Source organism: Sinohyriopsis cumingii, chromosome 5, assembly GCF_028554795.1.
Source record: "Sinohyriopsis cumingii isolate HCF-2022 chromosome 5, ASM2855479v2, whole genome shotgun sequence".
Taxonomy (NCBI): Eukaryota; Metazoa; Mollusca; class Bivalvia; order Unionida; family Unionidae; genus Sinohyriopsis; species Sinohyriopsis cumingii.
Window position 1 is genome coordinate 62,069,898 of NC_142965.1, and position 24,391 is coordinate 62,094,288.

General features: G+C 35.3%; 1 protein-coding gene across 2 annotated transcripts in view; it reads left to right on the top strand.

Moving 5' to 3' along the window:
* LOC149799294 (uncharacterized) overlaps positions 1-24,391 on the top strand; it is a 152,122-nt gene that overhangs the window by 99,348 nt on the left and 28,383 nt on the right. Inside the window, exons 3-6 of one of the 2 annotated variants that reach the window (XM_089958599.1) lie at positions 2,152-2,257; positions 3,571-3,661; positions 9,703-9,845; positions 17,362-17,500. In XM_089958599.1, coding sequence (XP_089814725.1) covers positions 2,152-2,257; positions 3,571-3,661; positions 9,703-9,845; positions 17,362-17,500 — 479 coding nt within the window. Of the gene's footprint in view, positions 1-2,151; positions 2,258-3,570; positions 3,662-4,833; positions 4,904-9,702; positions 9,846-17,361; positions 17,501-24,391 lie in introns of those variants that run through there. The other variant, XM_089958600.1, reaches the window with a different exon arrangement.

Genomic DNA, 24,391 nt, shown 5'->3' on the forward strand with positions numbered 1-24,391 from the left:
AACGACCGGCCTCTTCAAGGTTCTCCGCGGAAGATCAGTCGCCTCATCGCTTCCTTCTGCAACCGTTCCCTTTCTCTCAGATTTCTATGTCTTTGAGAGCTGCATCTCTAGTCGCTGTGGTATCGGCTATCTTCTTGATCTTCGGCGACTCTGAGGGTGTCGACATCGCCTGTCAACTAAAGTGAATATGTCGTCTGGATGCGAGTCTTTCTCTCGACCTGCCTACCTGGTCATGTCCGCACTCACAGCCATAGTCCACTTCCTTGCAGTTAGTCATTTCTCCAAATCATCGCATTCCTTCGGTAAGCGCCAAAACTCGTCTTCGAAAGGAATTGCTGTCGTTACCTCTATTTCGGGGGTAAGCATCCAGTCGCCTAATTGTGACCCTCCGTAAGCCATCTTGATTTTGTCTTCTACTCCTCGACATAACCCACTGTTGCTACCATTTTGTAGCGGAATACTTCCTTGGCTACGCTAACCCGAGTCTCGCTATCTCGGGTTGTTTAGGATAGATCTTGTATTTGAGTGATACCTCGCTGAATCTGTCTGATGACTGGCACTCCAGAGTGTGACAGATTTCTAACTCAACGTGATACCGTCTTATTCTTGGTTTTTTGTCGCCGACTTGGTCTCCGTCGCCGACTTGGGTCGCAGAGTTGCCGACTGTTCTTCCTCTGGTTGCACACTTGGTCGCAGAGTCGCGTCGTAATCCGATTGAAATCGAAAGAGAGAAATGACACTGCAAAATGATGAAAGAAGTGTATCACCACAAGACTGCTGAGTTTCTTGGACGAGCCTTGTAGCACCGGGCTTTTGGTCGGATAAAGACCTTGTCCATACTCTTTTTCGATTCCCTGGCCTGGCTCTATACTGTCCATCAAAATACGACCAAGTATGCTTGCTCTTGCGGGGTGGTTATACTGCTACGCACACTTCAGGAGATGCCTTCACACTATACCGCGTCCTAACACACCACCATAGCAGGCACAGTTTGCCCGTGTATATATATCCAGGCATAATCACGTGACGCAACACTAAGACTTTAGATGTCACTACAAAGCCCGCCAAACATTTAAAATCAGAACATAAATTTTAACGAAATGAAATATTAAATAACGAAACGAAAATTGAAGTATATAGGGTTTCCTCCTACAATGTACAGAATGAGAGCTGAAGAACAGTTTCCCTTCTTCTAAAACTTCAACAAGTACATCAATAGTCTTTCTGAAAAAGAAAAAGAAAATATATGAACAATATTGCATAATAGATGGGGGAAAAACGACAGTTGTATGGTTTCCAGTATGTCACCTGTATACTTCCCATGATTATATTGCACACACACGCGCGCGCGCACGCACACACACACACAGAGACAGATATATAGATAGATAGATATATAGATAGATAGATAGTGGTTATATACAGAGGTTGTATATTATCAACAACTGGCAAATATTCAAGTTTCTTTGGAAGCCAGGACATGAAGTGACAGGGACTTATACAAAACAGGAATACACCAAGTCTGAAATTTTCTGTATTACATACCTCTTAGCTTTCTTTTCTATCTCTCTCATTGTTCTTGTCTCTTAGTCGATAAACGTATTTACAGGTATTGTGCACTTTACGTATGTATGTATTGTACGTCAATGAATTCAGGGTTCCTCAACTGTTTAGCTATCCATTTTTCTGTTAAATTGAGGAAATAAATGTTTAAATAAAATGCATTCAAAACAATTTGTACGGTGAATTTAGTGTTTTTCGATGGTTTATAGTTTGCACGGATTTTGTGGATACTATTACGGCACGAATTTAAGGTCCTGAAATGACCCCCAATAATTCTCTGGAAGGTAAAGGAATCTTTATTAAATATAGCGTTAAACCCTACAACAACAGCAACTGAAATATGGTTAGTTGTCTAAGTGACTAATGATTGTACGTTTAATTTGGTCTTATCCGCAGTCTGTCAGATCTTATTTGTATTAACAGGTGGGTGGAGTATTGGTAAGGTCATTTTCCATGGAGTGACTTTCATGGTCATGAAAAATATGGGAATATTTGAAACCTCTGATGATTTCTAACTGCTTGCAAACTCAAGCTATCAATAATTGCGTGATTATGCTCATCGATATTTATGCCTTTCTGCATTTACAGGCATAACAAAGAAACACTGGAAGGAAAGTCACTCCCGACACAACTGCTTGACTGATACCTGCCAACAGAAATTCTCATTAATTAAAAGGCATCACCATTGTAGAAGGTAATTGCTTAAAACAGGTTTTGAATATTAAAGGAAAATTAAGATGTGTCATTTTGTTCGAGATTGTTGCAGCAAATATACCAGGAAGAGGTACATAATTGGTTAATTAATCATCTATCCGATTGTATTTATAGATGACTGATACCTAAACAAGCTGCAGTAGTCAGTTTAAAATCCTCTCTTTAAGTCTGTATACGTTAATCTTTGGACCGTATGAGTCTGTATCCTTTTGTTTTGTATATCTGTACTTTTGGTAACTCATGGTAAATGATTTCATTTAGTTTTGTTTTATTCATACCTGAAAGTTGTACAGAATATCTTTAGCTAGATTTTGTTTACATGAGTAATTTTATTTTTATTGTAATTACATTCTTGAGTTGAGAGCAAAATGAGAGAGAAAATATACGTTTACTTTGTACGTTTTGTACCGTTAGGTTGTCGAGTAGCGTGTATTTCGTAGAACTTGTTCAGGTACGATCCCTTTATTTTTCGTACACTGTCAGTACCGCCAAATGATAATTATTTATTTACATATAATTTTTTAGTACACTGAAACTAGTAATTATTATTGTGTATATAGATAGTAACATGGAATACGGTATCTAAGCTGTCATACACAGTCTGATTCTTCATTCGAGTTTTTTGTTTAATTGCATTTCAATGTTATGTTTTGAGATGCTGGTGTCCAGTCAGCATTATTGTGTACTAATGCACAGACAGGATGTCATAAGGGTCAATAAGTTTACCTCAGTTCTAATTCGTTGCTATTGAGAACGACATTTAGAACAACCGTTGTTCACATGACACCAAATGGCACAATATGGCAGTGGAAGGAGATAAAGTCAGAATTGGAACATTAATTACTGTTTGTATAGGCCGATAAATCAGCCCTTCACCCGTGATGATATTAATTTTCGGGTGAGGTCCATCAGTATCAACACAGATTTGTGGGGTTGATTTATTGGATTACTGTTTGTAGAACTTTCTGCTGGAGATGAATCAACAAGCACATCAACATTTAAATTATTCCAGTAGCTACAAAGCACATTTAGTTTTCAACTTTACGCTAATGGTTGAGGGATGTTCCAGTTTGAAAGTTCAGTTAACCCGAGAGTCAAAACAGGTAATGATATATTCTAAAAGGGTGCAACATGTGAGGAACATACATATCATGGTCTTGTATGACATTTATATCTTGTTCTTTTTTTGGAATAATTCCTTCATTCAGAGAATTATCAAAATCTGTGTTGAGGTAGACCTTCCATTGTAGATGGACCACTCTGCAATATGAAACTGTTAGCTTTTTCTTTCAGATGTGGTGAAGTTTTCTGCAGCACATGTCTGAAGTATCAGAGGAAATTAAATGTCTTTGCTCATCCTGATCCAGAAGGAAAGCCTTATAAGGTAAAGATAATATACAGAGTGGTAATGGCCAGGATTCAAGTCATTGTATTACATTCATTATGTATATTGGCCAGGATTCAAGTTGTTGTATTACATTCATTATGTACATTGGCCAGGATTCAAGTTGTTGTATTACATTCATTATGTATATTGGCGAGGATTCAAGTTGTTGTATTACATTCATTATGTACATTGACCACGATACAAGTTGTTGTATTACATTCATTATGTACATTGGCCAGGATTCAAGTTGTTGTATTACATTCATTATGTATATTGGCCAGGATTCAAGTTGTTGTATTACATTCATTATGACTATATTGACCAGGATTCAAGTCATTATATTACATTCATTATGTGTTTTGGCCAGGATTCAAGCCATTGTGTTACATTCATTGATGTATACTGGCCAGGATTCAAGTTGTTGTATTACATTAAATTTATGTATTTTCACCCGAATTAAAGTCATTGTATTACATTCATTGATGTGTATTGGCCAGGATTCAAGTGGTTGTATTATATTCATTGATGTATATTGGCCAGGATTCAAGTAGTTGTATTACATTGATTGATGTATATTGGCCAGGATTCAAGTTGTTGTATTACATTCACTGAAGTTTGTAAAGAAACTAGGAGTAATTCAGATGTTTATATCTGCCCATGCTTTTAATGCAAAGCATCTGCATGATCACGCTTTTATGCTTATACTATAGCATTACATTTCTCCCTCGATAACTCGCACACAACGGGGTTCACAAACATAGACCTCACTATAAACGAGGCGCAAGTTACAGAGGGACCTCTAAAAATTGAAGAAGAAAACAATCGCTTTCACGGGGGCGTTGGGGAACTGGGCTGTTTAATGATTCAATCCTCATGTTACAATGACGTCGATAATAATTTTCAATAACGCACTTTTTCTAATGAAGTTGTTCGCTATTCTATTAAAATAACATTTATTTTCGAAATGCCCATAATATGAAAGACTGTTACAGCTGGTTTCAACAACCATCACGTGTACACGAAAAATCTGTGTAAACGTCACTGCTTTTTGTGTTTCTTGTTGAGTCTGGTTCCCGTGGTGGTGTGTAATATTATCCTGCCAAATCGGGAGTCCATAGAGCAGAGAACTAGACTAACTGTTGATACACCGCCAAACAAGATTCTTTTTCTTACAAAAACATGCGACATTTATTTCGTGAGACAATCGTCTACGTCGAAACTCAATTTTTGTATTGTTCAGTTAGTACAATATTGATGTCGTGATTTCATTGGAAGTAATAATGAAACTTCTTATCATCATTGAATATATCTCTAAGTGCCAGTTTAAGAAGTCTCTGAAACTCGCTTGCCCACAATGTTCCGCATCTGTGAAATCAATTTTTATTTATTTATTTTTCTTAAGAGTATTTGAAAGAGTTGGTTAATTTAAGGTAGTTTATGTTACATAAACAATAACATTTATAAGTATTCGATTGATCAAATGAATTCACCCGACATACGACCGGGCCGCTATATTTTAAGTATGTAGGATTTTTGTGCCCTTTAACTTTTCATTTATTCCACCTCCTTTATTTGATTCAAAAGACATAATCAACGTGATAATAAAAAGGATGTCAGCTTGTAATTCAGTGCAACACTACAACAAATACTTCTGCAAGTCAGTTATAAAAACACGGTAGGCACTTAATTAGGCTCTCAGAGAAACGCTCGCGGACATAGCTATTACGGTAGATTGGCGCATTTTACGTTTAATTACGAGAGGACACATTGCAATTATGACGATTGCACTTAAAATGAACTAAAAGATAGAACTTGAACTCAAATTTCAATTGATTAAAAAATTATTTAATTTGTATTTATTTATTAAAGTACTGCCTCCACTCGGCGTAAGAGACATTTTCATTGATCGAAATTTTCTTACATATCGTTAATTGCAGTGTACTAGGAATGTCGTTTGGAAAAAAATGTAAACCAATTGTACGACCTACTTTTAAATTTTATATTTCATAGTGTTGATTGAAATGTCCAGCTTCGACGATAAAACGAGTGATACATCAGAGTTTCCATTTCCAATTTTGATCGCGCTTTTCTTCAAGTTCAACAAATAGGGATCAATTTTTGGGGTATTTTCTGATTTAAAATATTTGATCTAAGCCTAACCCAACGTTATAAGCGGGTTCGCGAGTTATCAGGGAGCGAGTTATCGAGGGAAAGGTGTATCTATATTCAGTAACCTTCAACAATTGAAAACAAGTTGAAGCTGAAGGGAGAATCGGCATATTAAAATTTTTAAAATACTTAGCACAATAGTGTAAAACCGACTATGCAGATTCTTGGTAATGTTTGAAATAAACAAACAAAAAGCCAACCCCAACCCCAACCCCCCCCCCCCCCCCCCCCCGGAAATAATACAGTTACATTTATTGTATATTAGGCATCGATTTAAATATTGCTCATGGCAGGAAAAATAATTTCCACTGCAGTTTGAAATTAAGAAAACATAACTAGATTACCAGAAGCTGAGAACTTTAGCAAGGAACCATTAATAACATCCTAAAGCATTATACATGCAGTTTCTGAAACTAAATAGAAGGTCTAAATGTCATTTTACAAACCTTTTGGTTGAACATGATGTTACTTTTTCTGCAGAAGTTAAGGCTAATTAACGTTTCAAAAAGGCATGCATTTTGAGTCCATAATTGTGGTACATGATATTTCATTACATCTAAATGAAAATAGGAGCAACTTGTGAAAATATATTGACTGCCTTACTGAGGCCTTGTTAGGGTTGATAAAGTGAATGAAAACTCCATGCATTCATAGCCTTTATGAAGTGAGTGAAGACTCCATGCATTTATAGCCTTGATAAAATGAGTGAAGAGTCCATACATTTATAGCCTTGATAAAGTGAGTGAAGAGTCCATGCATTTATAGCCTTGATAAAGTGAGTGAAGACTGCATGCATTTATAGCCTTGATAAAATGAGTGAAGAGTCCATGCATTTATAGCCTTGATAAAATGAGTGAAGAGTCCATGCATTTATAGCCTTGATAAAGTGAGTGAAGAGTCCATGCATTTATAGCCTTGATAAAGTGAGTGAAGACTGCATGCATTTATAGCCTTGATAAAATGAGTGAAGAGTCCATGCATTTATAGCCTTGATAAAATGAGTGAAGAGTCCATGCATTTATAGCCTTGATAAAGTGAGTGAAGAGTCCATGCATATATAGCCTTGATAAAGTGAGTGAAGACTGCATGCATTTATAGCCTTGATAAAATGAGTGAAGAGTCCATACATTTATAGCCTTGATAAAATGAAGAGTCCATGCATTTATAGCCTTGATAAAGTGAGTGAAGACTGCATGCATTTATAGCCTTGATAAAATGAGTGAAGAGTCCATGCATTTATAGCCTTGATAAAATGAGTGAAGAGTCCATGCATTTATAGCCTTGATAAAGTGAGTGAAGAGTCCATGCATTTATAGCCTTGATAAAGTGAGTGAAGAGTCCATGCATTTATAGCCTTGATAAAGTGAGTGAAGATTCCATGCATGTATAACCTTAATAAAGTGAGTGAAGAGTCCATGCATTTATAGCTGTGATAAAGTGAGTGAAGTGTCTATGCATTCATACTGTATTTTTTTTTTACTTTAATATTTAAATTGTGAGTATTATGCACTTAATTCTAGCAATTTCCCCACCAAGTAACTCTAATCTGGTAGTAGAAAAAAGTCACTTTGCCCAAACACTTGAGTCCAGCATAGATTCTGTAGGTTACTTGATTTCTCATTTTGCACTAACTTCTACAGAAATTATCCACATGTGTACAAAAAGTTCGCTGTTCTTTCATTCTACTGCATAAGTAGTGTCATTTATCTCCACTTTCACAGTTCAAGATAAAGACTTAAAAATTAGGGGTATAGTTTGAGTTCTTGTTAACACACATTTCTGGTCTTGATTGTTTATTTTGAGTATATTTTGCTGTTATTTGTAATTTTGTTCCACGATAGTGTGACTTTTAAAGTAAAGATGCATCTATTTGTGACTTAAGCATTGTTATATTTATTTACTATTAAGATTCCCATGTGGTTAGTGTTTATAATGGAATAATAAATCAAATTGTTATATTTATTTACTATTAAGATTTCCATGTGGTTAGTGTTTATAATGGAATAATAAATTAAATTGTTATATTTATTTACTATTAAGATTCCCATGTGGTTAGTGTTTATAATGGAAATCAAATTGTTATATTTATTTACTATTAAGATTCCCATGTGGTTAGTGTTTATAATGGAATAATAAATCAAATTGTTATATTTATTTACTATTAAGATTCCCATGTGGTTAGTGTTTATAATGGAATAATAAATCAAATTGTTATATTTATTTACTATTAAGATTCCCATGTGGTTAGTGTTTATAATGGAATAATAAATTAAATTGTTATATTTATTTACTATTAGGATTCCCATTTGGTTAGTGTTTATAATGGAATAACAAATCAAATTGTTATATTTATTTACTATTAAGATTCCCATGTGGTTAGTGTTTATAATGGAATAATAAATTAAATTGTTATATTTATTTACTATTAGGATTCCCATTTGGTTAGTGTTTATAATGGAATAACAAATCAAATTGTTATATTTATTTACTATTAGGGTTCCCATGTGGTTAGTGTTTATAATGGAATAATAAATTAAATTGTTATATTTATTTACTATTAAGATTCCCATGTGGTTAGTGTTTATAATGGAAATCAAATTGTTATATTTATTTACTATTAGGATTCCCATGTGGTTAGTGTTTATAATGAAATAATAAATTAAATTGTTATATTTATTTACTATTAAGATTCCCATGTGGTTAGTGTTTATAATGGAATAATAAATCAGATTGTTTCATATTGTGGCTTAGGATGTTAAATATTTATTCTTATTATTATTTTTGTACACACTAGTATCACAAGTTTTGCTAATTTTGGCTTGAGCTTCAAAGAACAACACAAGAACCACAGTAATGAAACAAAAGAAATACATACATTTTAGAAAAGAAGAAAGAATTAAATTTGCTGTACATAAATGTGTCCAAGAGTTTAAACCAACAGGGCTTCATCAAATTATTGATGTTTTGTTCCTTGAAGTCCATACCAAATCATTTAAATGAAAGATAAGAAAGAGAAAGTTACACAAAATCATGTAAAACTCATACCTTTTTTATAATATAAAATTTTTGTTAACAAATACTCAAATATTTAAATACTTTAAATTTGAATAAAACATAATCTTCAAAAAATTTATATTTTGATGGGGTAGGATGGATGTTGGCAATTAATGTAAACACTGTTCTCTGTGGCAAAGTAGAAAGGCACCCAGGTGTCTCAAAAGCTCATGCCACCATTGCTCTTGTGATAGGTCTGGATCTGTTATACAGTGGAGTGTTTGCAGTTCTCAAACAGTTCTACATCTGGCCTCTTTTGGTAGGTCTGGATTTGTAATATCACACAATGTTGTATCTTCTGAGCTTGTTTTCTGCTTAGCTACTGTACAAATGTTTTTCACTCACCAGGTCATGCTTCTAATATAGTTTCCAATGCATGGCTAGAATTGTTCATTATTTGTTGTCCATTGTGCATCCATTACCAATTGCTATTTTTAACTTTCATAAACCATTGGACCTATTTCAACCACAATTGGCAGAGATCATACTGGCAGACATGAAACATATTTGTATATCCTGCGATCATCAGCACTGGAAGAAATGTTAACATGATGTATCCTATTGACTCCAATTTCTTGGCCAACTTGTATCTTGCTAATAAAGCATAGTCAGATGTCTGTCAGATGAGGGCTCTCATGCCCACTTTAGTCTCTTTTTGTGCTTGCACTGGATTAGCTTCTTGCACTCCTTCACTGTGTTATCAACTATCACATCATTAATTGAGCACTTTCTGGTTATTATTATTATTATTTTTTTCTTCATATTTAGGTAAATAAGTTTACTGTACTATTGTTCTTCTTCTTATTATTTTTTAGGTTTGTCGGGCTTGTTTTGAAGAAGGCAAAGACAGCCAGGGATGTGTTCGGAGTTTAACTGAAGAATTTAACATTCTGAGAAGAGTTAAAGTACAACAATTCTGTTATGAAGATGTCAACACCACTTCATCATGCAGAGACAAGTAAGTTTTGTATATTAGGGAAAACTTATGTGTGACTTATTTCTTATTTCACTTCAGTGAAGATTGCCATTTTCCTTAGTAATTACATCTTTTGAGGTACAAATGTCATTCTGGACCATAAGGATGCCAACTAGGAATTCAGCTGTTGATTGCACTGTAATTAGAAATATTTTAGTGTATTACCTACTCACACATTAAGTACACAGCCTGCTTCTAGTCAAAATTAAGATATTTTTTAAACCAGAAATCATTATGGGAGGGAAGCAGGAGCATCACTATGTCGTCAAAAGTTTGTTCAAGTGTTGGTTATAGTTTTTCATAAAGACCTTGATAAATTTACATCATACTTGTCATGAATCATTATGAACTTTACACCTTTCATTCTATGACATGTTAACTCACCCCATATCTACCTCGGGGTCATGGTCACAGTTATAGAATATTTGCATTAAGGTATTGATTTCAGTTTTTAATTTGCTTGTTTTTCCCATAATAGATTTCCTTTATACTTTAGATAAATTGTTATAAATCAAAGACAATTCAATATACGACATGTTGGGTTATCCAAATGAACTTGTGATTGATATTACCAATACTCATAAAAAATTAACTCTACGTCACTCTTGTAAACCTCTTTGACTTTAGGATCAAGTCAGCCATTGAAAATGTAAGGTTAGATTTTGGCTTATGTTTTTTCTTTTGTTTATATTTCCTAAAACACTTGATGGGTTTTTATTCTTACTTGGGTTGAATCATTATAAAACGAAGGCAATTCATTCTGCGAGAAACTCGCTTGCGCTTTTGACGTTAAGGTCAAAGTTATAGTCATATAAACAATGTCTGTAACTTTTAATTAAAGTTTTTTCATCTGCTTAAATCCTCCAACCCCATAGATAGAATATTGTATTTTACCTGCAATGATTCAAAATGAAACTGATCATTCATTTTGCAGCATACTTATTTATGCCTTTGACCTTGGGATAAATATCTTGATGAATAGAAGATCGTTCATGTTAGGATAAATATCACTGTCACAAAAAAAGTGTCCATTAAGGTTTTGATTAAAGGATTTTCATTTGTTTTAATACTTGATGGGTTTACTTTATAGTACGGGTGAGTCGTTAGGATGCTAAGACAATTCAGTCTGCAATACGTACATTCAACCTTTTAACTTTATAGTAGCAATGTAGGTTACTTGCTTTGCAATAATGCTTTGATTGTCAGCTTCACATGGAGAACTGGGCTTTATGTCTTGGATTTTACCACCACGCATGTCCGATCAATCATAAAATTTTCCTTTTTCATACAAATTAGTCCCAAAAATGGATCTTACATTTGCTTAATGTAGCACTAAACAGCCATGCATACTTTTCTATGATGTTATGGTTTAATTGAAGAGACATTCATACTTTGCATGTTTTCATGTTGTGTGTACAAGGTGACAATTCTAGTAGAGAAACATTTCATATCAACTGAATTCCCAATTAAGATGCGACCAGCATGCATGGACAGCTGTTGATTTTCTCCATCTATGTTTAAATGATTAATGCAAATTGCCATAGCTAGTCATTCTGTGGAACATTATTATGGTCATAATTCTGTTTCCTCTTTGTCAAAATAATATCATCAGTGTAGGTATGTGAAATGTCTCTGAACGCATTCAGGATAAGTTCTTTCCAGGGTGAAAATCATTGTATTTAGGGATTGTTACAGATAGTACTGTAATTTCTAACTATTGAAAATATGCTCAAAGCTGATTTGAAAAATGAAATAACGTTTGTATTACTGACAATGAACTGGTATGCCAATGTGAATAGATGAAAAATGTATAGTTCAAAAGTAAAATACCTGTAGGTTTTTATAAATATCTACTTAGCATATTAGCTAAAATGAGTACTGAAGAACATAATGTTCTTTTTGTGCCAAATCAATGTAGCAAATGATATGCAGTATATGGGTTCTGCCTGCTAACATGTATCAATTATTGACTGAGTTTCTGCCTGCTAACATGTATCAGTTATTGACTGAGAGATGGCTAACCGGTGATAGATTTACAATTAAAAAATAATGAAAAGACTTGAAATGTGTTCATCAAACCTTAATGCCCACCATCCCCACATTGACGGTCCTGCAACCAACAGCACAAGAGACAGATCTAATAACAAATTTAGCAGCACATACATATACATTGGATGGATGGATTCAAGTGCACATTATAGGGCTCAGCATATACAATAGGAAGTTGACAATTTGCTTCCTGTTTTATAGTTTATCTATTGGTGAAAAAAAATTGTTTTGAAAATGTTTGCTACCAAGATTTGCAATACACAAAATCTGAAATAGATTGAATTTTGCTGGTCAAAAAGGGCATTTCAAGCCCCTTTCTTCTGATGAGCATAGAAGTCAAAATTGCAAATGTTTACATGAAAATGAAAGTCAGGAGCAGTTACTGTTTTCAGTAAGTCTGAACAATTTTCTAGCAAGTGCTTTCACATTTTATGATGAATATGAGCATGTATTCATGAAATAGTATTTTTTGAACAGCATATATAAAGTATGGATCAGTGGACTTCACGTACATTTCCATGCCATTTCCACACCGTATTATTGCAGACCCTTTTCTCCACATGAATGAGCAAAGGCGATATAATAGGTTACCTTGGGTAAAGTAAGAACTCCTGCTGCTTGATAAGTCATTTTGTTACAGGATAAATAATTAGATAACAAAGTACTGCCTACTACTTCATGTTTAATTGCAATCCTGGTATAGTTAGGAGTCACATGGACAAGGTTAACACTATTTTCACCTTCCATGTTCAAAACATAACCAACACAGTGAGTTTGAGAGTAAACCTAAAGATTTAAGGTATTCAGATCTGACAGCAGACAGAACTGTGATCAATTTTAAAGCTTCAGTACTGTGGAAGAAATGTAATGGGTCTTGCAGGTTTCAGTATCACCTCCATCCCTATGCTACTATGGTCTGTAAATTTCAATGCATGGGTAGACTTCAAAGAGGAGGAGAGTCCATCCTTCAGTCTTCTTCTGCAGTCTTCTAAGGTTAAATATATTGCAGATCATCTGTCAAGATATGCAATCAAAAAATTCTCCGGCTTTTGTCTCAGAAAGAAGGTTATTAGGGATCTTTTCACTGACCTGGCAAAAACTCATTCGGATGCCTTTCATCCTGAGCTTATGGCCTTAGTCAAGAATTTCGTAGCTGTAAATATAAATTTCAAAAAAGCATTCATCATTTGTATATGATACAATCACATCATTGATGTTTGACTGAGCATTGTTAGTGATTTTCTGTCTTACTGAAATATCAGGTAAAAACCATAAATGGGAGTTTATGGCCAGGATTGTGAAATTAGTCATCAGGAGAGCAGACCATTCCATGGTGTATGCACTGACTGCCTCTGCACATTTGGAATTGGTACAATGATATGTACATCTACATTCCACATCACTTAAGCTGCATAATGCCTTGAAATTGAGAAGGAGGCAAAATAGAGGAGGTGAAGCAGGCAGAATCTGAACTGGCCCTTCTATTGGATGTTCAGCAACACATATGTATAAGCCCAATCAATCTCAACCTCAAAGGAGAGATGATAGGGGTAGAAAGGATGTTTGACTGCCCAGTCACAGAACCAGTCTCGATCCAAATCAAATGTCAGAAGGCAACAATTCACTCAGATAAGGTAGCGGCTTTTCAGAAGAGTCATGAAACGCGATTATGTTCCACAGCGATGACTCACCACCCAGCCTGCCCATAGAAAGTCTTCTGGTGGACACAAGTCTTCTGCATTTAATTTATCCATGTGTTGCTGTATTGTTACTGAATGAGTGGGCAATTAAAATTGCTTCAGAGGAGCTTCACATTTCATTGATCCATCCCCACACCTCCTCTTTCATCATCCCCTTCCATGACAGCTGCATATTGGATGACATTCTCCATATGGGGCAGGAATGATCTCCTATCTCTTTTGAGTCATCTTGATTTTCAAGTGAAATGGGAAAAGTCTGACCTCCATACATTTCAACAATCTATCAATTTGGGTATGGAGTTTTTATCTCATGTGACTCCTCCATGATTGTTTGGTATGGGCCGTCAAACTGATAGGGTTAATTTCCAACAGGTAATGGATTACAGGGAAAAAGATGTTTGGAACTCCTTGGAATATTAAATGTGGCAATGCATCTAATTCAGCTAGGTAGTCTTTTCATGCATTCCCCCTTAAAGATGACTTTGCTAGCTCAATTGTGCCCCTTTTCCCGTTGACTCAATCAAAAAGTCAGGATCACAAATGAGCTACTATTATTCCTGTGTCAGCAGCACAAGTGCTGTTGGCTTATGACAGGATTTCCAATGGAAGGACCAAATCTGTGGAAAAGTTGCCCTAAGTATGTCATTCAAGTTGCTAATGCTGACCTACCTCAGACTGGAGGGGTACAAATCACTTGATCTGTGCATTCTGGTTTCACAGTTTCAGCATGGATTATTCCAACACAATATCAATGTACAAAGCAGACACATTCTTGGCTAACTGAGTTGCCTGTTTAACTCCCTGTCAAGAAAAGGGTCATATTACTCATGCCAAATAGTCCAACAGTCAATCACTATTTTGTTGGATTTGCACATTGTGTGTGCATTAGATGATCAATCTTTTTGCCACATTAGATGGGATTATATACTGAACACTTTCATCTCTTTGGCAGTTGGGAAAGCATGTGGGCCTTTGCCTCCCCAGCCATGGCCTTGGTACTGAAGCTAATACTGAAGTTCAGGCATAAGAACTACGAACTGGGTCGAATAATCCCTCTCAGATTGAACAGGTCCTGGATCAATGATCTAATCAGTTCTGTGATTAATTTGAACAGGAAATTCCATCCAAGCCAAATCTTATTAAACAACCATGATGGCATGTTCCATTCTTATCTGGACTGACATATCCTTCATGTTCAATGGCTCTTGTCAAATGAGCCTTGCAAGAAATGAAGAATATAAATGTTTAATTGTGGAGAGATGTTTGTTAGTAAACAAGCCATCAACATTCAAAGTATATGAGGGAAGGTGGAGTCTTGTCAGCTGTAAAACCATCAACATTCAAAGTATATGAAGGTAGGTGGAGTCTTGTCAGCTGTAAAGCCATCAACATTCAAAGTATATGAGGGAAGGTGGAGTCTTGTCAGCTGTAAAGCCATCAACATTCAAAGTATATGAGGGAAGGTGGAGTCTTGTCAGCTGTAAAGCCATCAACATTCAAAGTATATGAGGGAAGGTGGAGTCTTGTCAGCTGTAAAGCCATCAACATTTAAAATTTGGGAAGGTGGAGTCTTGTCAGCTGTAAAGCCATCAACATTCAAAGTATATGAGGGAATGTAGAGTCTTGTTAGCTGTAAAACCATCAACATTCAAAATATATGAGGGAAGGTGGAGTCTTGTCAGTTGTAAAGCCGTCAACATTTAAAATGTGGGAAGGTGGAGTCTTGTCAGCTGTAAAGGCATCAACATTCAAAGTATATGTGATGTGATGTGATTTTGATTTTTAACGTAGCTTTATCAATTTTTCAGTCATATCGCTACGATGTCTGCAATGTGGCAGTTTGTAGTGATGTCTAGCACTGGGGCATCATGCCACAGACATGTAGCATGATGTCCCACCCAGTCACATTATCCTGACACCAGGCCGACCAGTCCTAACACTAACCTCTTAATGCTGAACGCTGAGGGAAGGTGGAGTCTTGTTAGCTGTAAAACCATCAACATTCAAAATATATGAGGGAAGGTGGAGTCTTGTCAGCTGTAAAGCCATCAACATTCAAAGTATATGAAGGAAGGTGGAGTCTTGTCAGCTGTAAAGCCATCAACATTCAAAGTATATGAGGGAAGGCGAAGTCTTGTCAGCTGTAAAGCCATCAACATTCAAAGTATATGAGGGAAGGTGGAGTCTTGTCAGCTGTAAAGCCATCAACATTCAAAGTGTATGAGGGAAGGTGGAATCTAGTCAGCTGCAAAGGCAACATCTTCTCATTGAGTTCCACAACTGTCTGTCTTTTCCTCATGATGTACAAGAATTCAAATTTGACCTCTATTCCATCAAAGGCTACCATGTTAGTGTGATCCCGCTATAACACGGTAGGTGGGAGCCATAAAACCCGACTGCGTTATATACTGAACCGTGTTATATGCAACCAAGTCAGTTAGCTGAAGAAAATGTACCCCCCAAAAAATTGTGTGTGGGGAGGGTGTGGGTAATAAATACGAGCGGTAAAATACATGCTTCTTCAGCACAGTTACCATCTTAAATTGATGCATATTAAATGAGAAATACACCTGTAGTGAAAACAGAGAAGACATAATAGAATAGTCTATTTTATTTAGAGAGCCATGAATTGGTATATAAATGTAAATCCTGTTTATATATAAATGTCTAATGTATAGCATGAATAGAGTATCAACACCGTGTACTCACCTGCGAACCTCATCATATACATTGAATCCACAATACAAGTGATTCCATTAAAAGTATGCACACACACACACATCTTTAAAATATTCATTAATTTTGTAACAGGTCATATTGGTCTGAACTCAGTGGAAAAGCATTACACAATCATGTAACTAATGACTAAACACATTTACTTTAAAGTATGTTCCAAGTCAGTAAAGGTTAGTTTGCGTTTTAAGCTGCCATTGGTAGCGTTCATAAGCATACATTTTTTCCCCATAAAAAGGAAACTTTCACAGCACAGTTAAGGTGTTCCAGTCACATTAAAAAATGCAAAAATCCATCAGATTCCATCAGTTTTATTTAAGTTTGGTACTGACTTCCTTTGAAGAAAAGTTCTTTGCTGTTATTGAAAGATTGTAGTCAGCTTTCTTTGATGAAGGGTGCATGCGCTATTTAAGTCACCACTAAAGGACAGCTTTGGAGAACCAAATGAATGCCCATTTCTTATTGTGGCAGCAACATCAAATAATTGTACTGCAAGATTGAGACTGGTATTTTTTTCATTTGCCGAGTACGTTTTCATAAAAGTCGGCGCTTCAAAGGTAATCTGTTTTCTTTCTGCAGGTAAGCTCTTTTCTAAATGTCAATGTAATTGGTTAGTATTGTCAGAGAACAGTAGTTTGTTAATAAATATGCTTTCCATATTTAAGTTTTCATTTGGAGTATGCAGGGGTAAATGTCACTCATTCAAAGTCAGCAATTCCATGGGGTTTTCTTGCTCTTGCTGTTTCAAAACTCATCGCAAACCAACAGCTGATTCACAACAAGTACATAATCAGATTGTCTGGTTCAGTCTAAAATAGATTAAATTTAAACTTCAAAATGAAAACTTGTAGAAATTTAAACTAATGAAACTGTGTCAAATTTAAAGTAAAGATACCAACTGTGATACCAATCCCCCATTACCATCTGCTTTTCTGATCATTAGTTGTTGATATGAAACTCAATTTTTTATTTACCAACATTGCATATTTTACCATAAAACATGTTGTCCATTACAGAGTAGACATACAGCAGGAGTGTCAGAGGTTACTGATGGGTTTCCAGGAGAGTATTGGTACACCAGAAGTCAAGAGAACAATACATGAGATGACGAAAGTGATTAAAAATCCAGAGTGGCAGAAGTCATCCATGTGGATGGTGAGGTCTTCATTCTGCTTGTACTACAGTTTAATCTAATTTCTGGATGAAACAATGAAAAAGTGATTTAGTTCCCCCTGGCCACTCTAAATTATCATGTCTAACCTACCCAATTACATCTTTATTAAATTTGATTCTTCTCAGTATCAGTCAGTCATCAGTAGCAGCATTAATTTTGGTCTTAGTCATAGTAGGTTTTTCTAAAGTAACACCGTACAACACAGAGTAATCTCTCTTTTTGTCCAATTAACATTGAGATCTACGTATTGTATATTAATCTGATAAGCAGTTATGTGAGGTCAAACTCTATTGACCAGTTTATTCATCAATCTTGCAGTTTCTGAAAATAAAAAAGCCTTTGAAACATTATTACAGCTTTTCCCCTTTATTATGTTGAAGTTGGGAATTTGCAGTCGTGTTATATACCCATCAACGGTATAGCGAAGATGACCGAACATTATATGAATTGGTGTATGAGCGAGTTTGGGCTACGATATAAACAAAATGTGAGCAAAACATTTAGTAATAATATTTATGTAAATTAAGTAAATTTTTTCACTGCATAGTATTTATATATATAATCTTGTTCAATATTAATGTTTTAAAAAGGAAATAAAAATATAACACCAAGCTTCATGCTGTTTTATTTCAACCCATATTGTCATACATGTGATAGATAAGATCATGTGAGTTACATAATTTTAACAATGTGATTTGGATTTTTAATGTGGCTTTAACACTTTTTCAGTCATATCGCTACGATGTCTGCAATGTGGCAGTTTATAGTGATGTCTAGCACTGTGGCATCATGCCACAGACATGTAGCATGATGTCCCACCTTGAGTCACTTTATCCTGACACCAGGCCAACCAGTCCTAACACTAACGTCTTTATGCCGAGCGTCAAGCAAGGCAGCTGTTAGTACCATTTTTGTAAGTCTTTGGTATGACTTGGCATGGGATCAAAACCCATGACCTTCCACATCTGAGGCAGATGCTCTAACCATTAGGCCACTGGAGCGGTCATTTTAACAATAATTTAATTCCTATTTTAATTAGTATAATTGATAACAAAGTGAAAATTTAAAAGGAACTTACAATATTGTGAATAAAATCCAAATAAATTTATATGTTGTATCACAAGTCCAAAGTACAGAATATTTTGAATGATTCCACATCTTAAATGAGCTGATGTACCAACAGTCTAAATATATCAAATGATATAATCCATAGTGTTTTAGTCACCAAAAATCAATGAGCAGTTTATAATTTTATGACAAATTTAAATAAATAGTTCCTCTCAAATGAAACCTAAACACAACCTTAAGTAATTTCACAAGCTGATGTTAACATAAGAATGACTAATTTTGTTTACCTCACCCTTATAAAAAAGCAAAGACAAAATAAAATGATCAAGATGAGGGCCACAAGTCCAAATCTAGAAAATATCGAACTGGTAAACAAGGTCAGGCCTTGAACTCAAATATCAGTAAATAATGTAAAAGCAACATAGCACTTAGGTAGGCGTAATTCAGATTCCATATATATGACAATACTTTCCTACATGGATGTAATCAGTTTTAATTCCAATGATGTTAAAAAAATGCATTTGCTCAGAAAAGGTACTAATCCAAATCAGATAAATAATGTTGATCCACACAATTTGCATTCCCTACTAGCAGCATTTTCTGATTTAATTTTATCTGAGACAAGAGTTCATGTTTTTTTTGCAAATCTGTATTTCTCATTTGCATAAATTTCAAATTCTCATTGTCTGGGCTTTTGTTAGTCTTTCATTCTATGCAAATACAGTTATAGAAATAGCAGGGGATGCATCAGGTGAGTCCTTGTTTTCACTGGCAATTCTTTAGCCAACTTCCTGCTGATCTGGATTTATCTTTTCTGTTTTGGAGCCTTGGACTGGTATATTTCAATATCAGCCATTCACTGGACAGTCCTCTTCAATGTTGATTCAATGCTGGTCATCAAGTAATTTCGAATGTACTCATTGCGCAGCTTCAGCCTCTTCAACATCCTTCAAGAATCCCTCAAAATCACAAATCTCTTCCTGCATCTTGGAATGCCCCCTTCAGTTTCTTTTCTGACAGCTCTCTATGCATATAGGAGTCACACTGTCCCATGCTTGCACACACCCAACTATGCCCTCCCACCAAGAAACATCACCTCCTTCAAGTTTTATTTCTTCAGTGCACATGCTCATGAATTTTCATCGTTTGCCACAGATTTTATTTGTTTTATTTGTAGTTCATTTTAACATTAAAATAATCTCTTCATCAAGAGGCTGCATCTTGGAGGTCGCATTTTTGGGGAAAAGAACATCTTATTACCTTGCTAATTACAAGTATTTTGGTGGATGGGTCAGCAGGGTGTTTACAAAGTAACATAATAGCCTTTTCTATTAGTCCTTTACTTCTTAAATATTGCCTCACTCGCAATATGAATTCCATGACAAACAAGTTTTCAGGTATTGTTGCTGTCATCCGCATGCTTTTGATACGGTCCTAAAAAAGTAGTGTGTTATCATGTTGACATGATGAACACAGGACAGATATTTTAATCTAAACAATACCAAAGGGTTGCAGTGCTTTCCCATCTTTTGTTTGCACTCAAGGATTGTTTTTCGTTTTTAACTCCATGGTTCTTCTGTTTATTAGATCTTATGGCTGGGATTTCATTGAGAAAGAGTTTATAACACAGCCCGATTTCGTGTCAATTATAGAGCTGCGCTTCACATATTCTCCATCTTGGATAATCGGTCTCACTTGTCATGGATAAAGCTCTGCAGCAGCACTGTAAGCTGATTATATTTCTCCACATATTATGCAAGAGCTTAAATGTGACAAGATTGGAGCCAATGTAGCCAACTGATACTGACTTTGCATTTCCTATTTCGCCAGCCTAACTCACTATCAAACTCACATTGCCTGTACCTTTATTATTGTACCTAAAATGGTTACTTGTCAGGACCTTCCTAAAGAAACCAAATGTACAGAGCACTATCCAGGTATGTGTCACTTACTTACTGCACATATTATACATTTTCATACAGCATCTGCAACTAAACCAGTCAGCATATCCTTGTGGCATTCATTCGCATTTTCCAGCTGTACAAATCTGACTCGGGAACAACTACCATATATACTTGATTATTGGTGGACTTGACTTGAATTCAAACCCATATGTGTTGTTAGGATTGCAGATAGCTATAAATTTCTCTTTGACAATCCTATAAGCTGATGTGTACTTTGCATATGAAATTCATGTGACTTTTTAACTTACTGTTAGTGAGATGGAGTTATACTCTGGAAAATTAAACAAGCCAAACTATATATATATAAATATATAAATATATATATATATATATATATATATATATATATATATATATATATATATATATATATATATAGAGAGAGAGAGAGAGAGAGAGAGAGAGAGAGAGAGAGAGACTGATGGATGGATGGGGAAATAATAAAAAGCCAGTGTGAAATACAGCTATATTACTGAGTGGAATAAGATACAAATAAATTGACAGCTTACATTTAGTCCAACTTCGTGTTATAAAATCAATAATGCTTAACATTGTAGATAATTAGTATATGTTAAATCCATAAATTTGGCATAGGTCACTTACTAATTAAAAAAATAGTACCGGTATGATAATTCCAAGGGTCTTACAAAGAGATAATGAAATTTATTAAATGTCCACACTTTTGTGATTCACGGTGTTCTATAACTATCACAGCCTAATGTCATCTGGTACAAAGCCCAAGAATTCATTGTGATAGTCATAAACATCATCTGAATTTCTGCCATTTCGTTCATCTGTAGGTGTTTGTGTGGAGACCAAGCTTGGCAAGTGACACTTTGAGCATTCATTCTGTAGACCTATCACATGATATGCCACAGATGAACATCTGAAAAGTGTGCTCATAGGGAGTTGAAAAAATGCTGTTAACTGAATCCATGACTCCTTCTGGCAGTGAGCAAGTATCAAATTTTTAACTCAAGGGGTTGTTAAATGGGAAAACAGACTGCTGTCTTTACACACACTGTCAGATGACTTAGGAAATGTTACAAGGGAATTAGACCTTGTTGATAAAAAAGACAATAAAAAACCAAATTAAAACTGTTATTTCATGAAACACAAACCACATTATATAGCAAAAGTCAAAATATTATAGAAATACATGTAGCTTGAATTTACACAAAAATGGAAGCAGTATGCTTACTGGTGAACACAGAAGGTAAATAACATTGATGGACACTTTATGCAGGGTAATATTTAATTTTATATTTCCAAATTATTAGCATTTCAAAATAAGCAGATGCAAGTATTGTCTAATGAATACAGTAATGAAATGGATAATCACAAAGGATACCATATATGCAATTATAGATGGGAATAGTGGCATGAAAACGTAACATTGTTTGAAGGTACTGTATTTTGTACATATGTTCTTGTTTGAAACTTATTCTGAGACTCTTGTAACACATATTGTAGGTAATTCAAAATAAAACCAGTCTTCTCTCCACTTGTTCACTGAAGAGTGAGAGTGAAGCACTTGTACGAGCTTTTTCAAAACAAACTTCTTGTAGAATGTAGGAACTTTCAATTGACAAATTGGCATCGTTCTTGTCAAAACATTCAGTTCATTAAAGAGAAACACTTGTGAGTGCTGAATCAACTGTAACCCATTTGGGGGGAGCCTCACCATTTTGAGTTTGCCAAAGAATTTTCAGACCTGGAGATAAATACACAGCAGCTATGGTAGGACTAAGTTCAGAATGAATGTATGTCATTTCTTTTTCTATAATAGTTGGACCAGTAAGAAACACCTTGGTATAAACAAGAAGTCACTATCTGCAGGTGGTCATTTGATCTTACTTTGACTGTAGTAACCTTGGAAACATTATCATCACAAGTTCTAAGTTTTTGTCAAAAATTTCAGGATATCTATATCACATTACACAAACACATAATAATAATAAGGACTTTGTATAGCACTTAATATTTAGAAGCTTTAAGTGCTTTACAACATTAGACAACACATATAAGATAAAAAAAACATATAATGATATGATTACAAAAACAAACACCATGAAATTAGAAAACATAAAAAACCATGCTGAGAATATTTAAGGTAGGAAACATTATTAGGTCTTTAAGTTTGTTCTTGCAGTCGAAATAAGTGAGTTTTGAGAGCACTTTCAAATGGGATCACTGTTCTTTGTGTCTAAGTTCAGTGGGCAATTCATTCCACATTGCTTGGCCCTGGTATGCAAAAGAACTCTGTCCATATGACTTTGTTTTCATAGTGGGAATAATGAGCATACAATTGGCAGAAGAGGAGCATAAGTATCTTGCTGGTGTGTACACATGGGTGAGGTCGGATAGGTATGTTGGACTACAGTCCAACATTCAAACGTAGCACAGAGAACAAATTTTGTGTTTGATTCTGGATTGAATGGATAGCCAGTATAGGGTACAGAGCAGCATGGAGGTGTGTTCTGATTGTGGTACTCTAAGTATGATCCGAGCAGTACTGTGTTTTGAAAATTTTGAAGTTTCTGGAGCAGATATTGAGATGAACAAGATAGAATTGAGTTATAGTAGTCCAGTCTTGAAAGTACTAATGAACACACAAGTGTTTTAGTGGCATCATCTGAAAGATATTTGTGAATGGAGCTGATGTGTCTCAGCTCAAGATATGCAGCCTTGCATATGTTCATGACATGTTGGTGCTATGTGAGAGTACTGTCCAGAGTAACACCTAGGTTTTGTACTGACTGTGTTCATTTAATGTTGATGTTGCTGATAGTTATTGTTTGAGGTAAAGGATATGACTGAGAAAGTCTTTGTGTTGTGATCAGAATGGCCTCAGTTTTATCCTCATTCATCTGCAGCTTGTTACATGTCATCCATGATTTCACATCAGAAATGCACCTCTCTACACCTTGGATGGTAGCATCAACTTCAGTTGGGTGGCTAGATTTATTTATTTTGTTGTCATCATCATACAATTGGTGAGACACTGGATGATGATCTATGATACATGAGAGCACATGAGTGTATAGAATGAAGAGAACAGGTCCAAGAACAGACCCCTTTGGAACACCACAACGTAGATCAACTGGGCTGGAGTGTATTCCATTTGCAGACACAATCTGTGTCCTGTTGACCAAGTAGGACTTGAACCACAGTAAGGCGGTATCATGAATGCCAAATACATGCTGGAGACGGTGAAGTAATATATCATGGTCTATTGTGTCAAATGCTGCAGACAAATCAAGGAGGGTGAGGACTGTAATCTTTCTGCTATCCAATGCAGAGAGAATGTCATTAACTACTTTTAGAAGAGCAGTTTCAGTACTGTGGCAAGGGCGATATGCAGATTGTACATTGCTAATAAGACTGTTTGAATTTAGATGAGATACAAGCTAGGATAGAACAACCTTTTCTAAGATTTTTGATATGAATGGGAGATTAGAAACTGGTGAGTAGTTCTTTAAATCGCTATGGTCTAGTGTTGGTTTCTTCAGCAAAGGCTTTACAATGGCAGTTTTTAAAAATGATGGGAATTCCCTGGATGAGAGAGAGGTATTAATAATATCAGTTAGTGAAGGCAATACTGGATCTAAGCACTCAAGCAGCACTTATGGATTCAGTGAGTATCTCACCAGAGTTCGTGAAACCCATTATCTCACCAGAGTCCATGGAACTCATAGTCTGACCAGAGTCCATGGAATGTTAATTCAAAGCAATTTTAAGCAGATTTCTCAAAATCAAAAAAAATGCAAGATTGCTATGTTAAAAATAATCTATTACATTTTGTCACTTACCCAACATTTAGCTGCAGGTGCTTTTTTT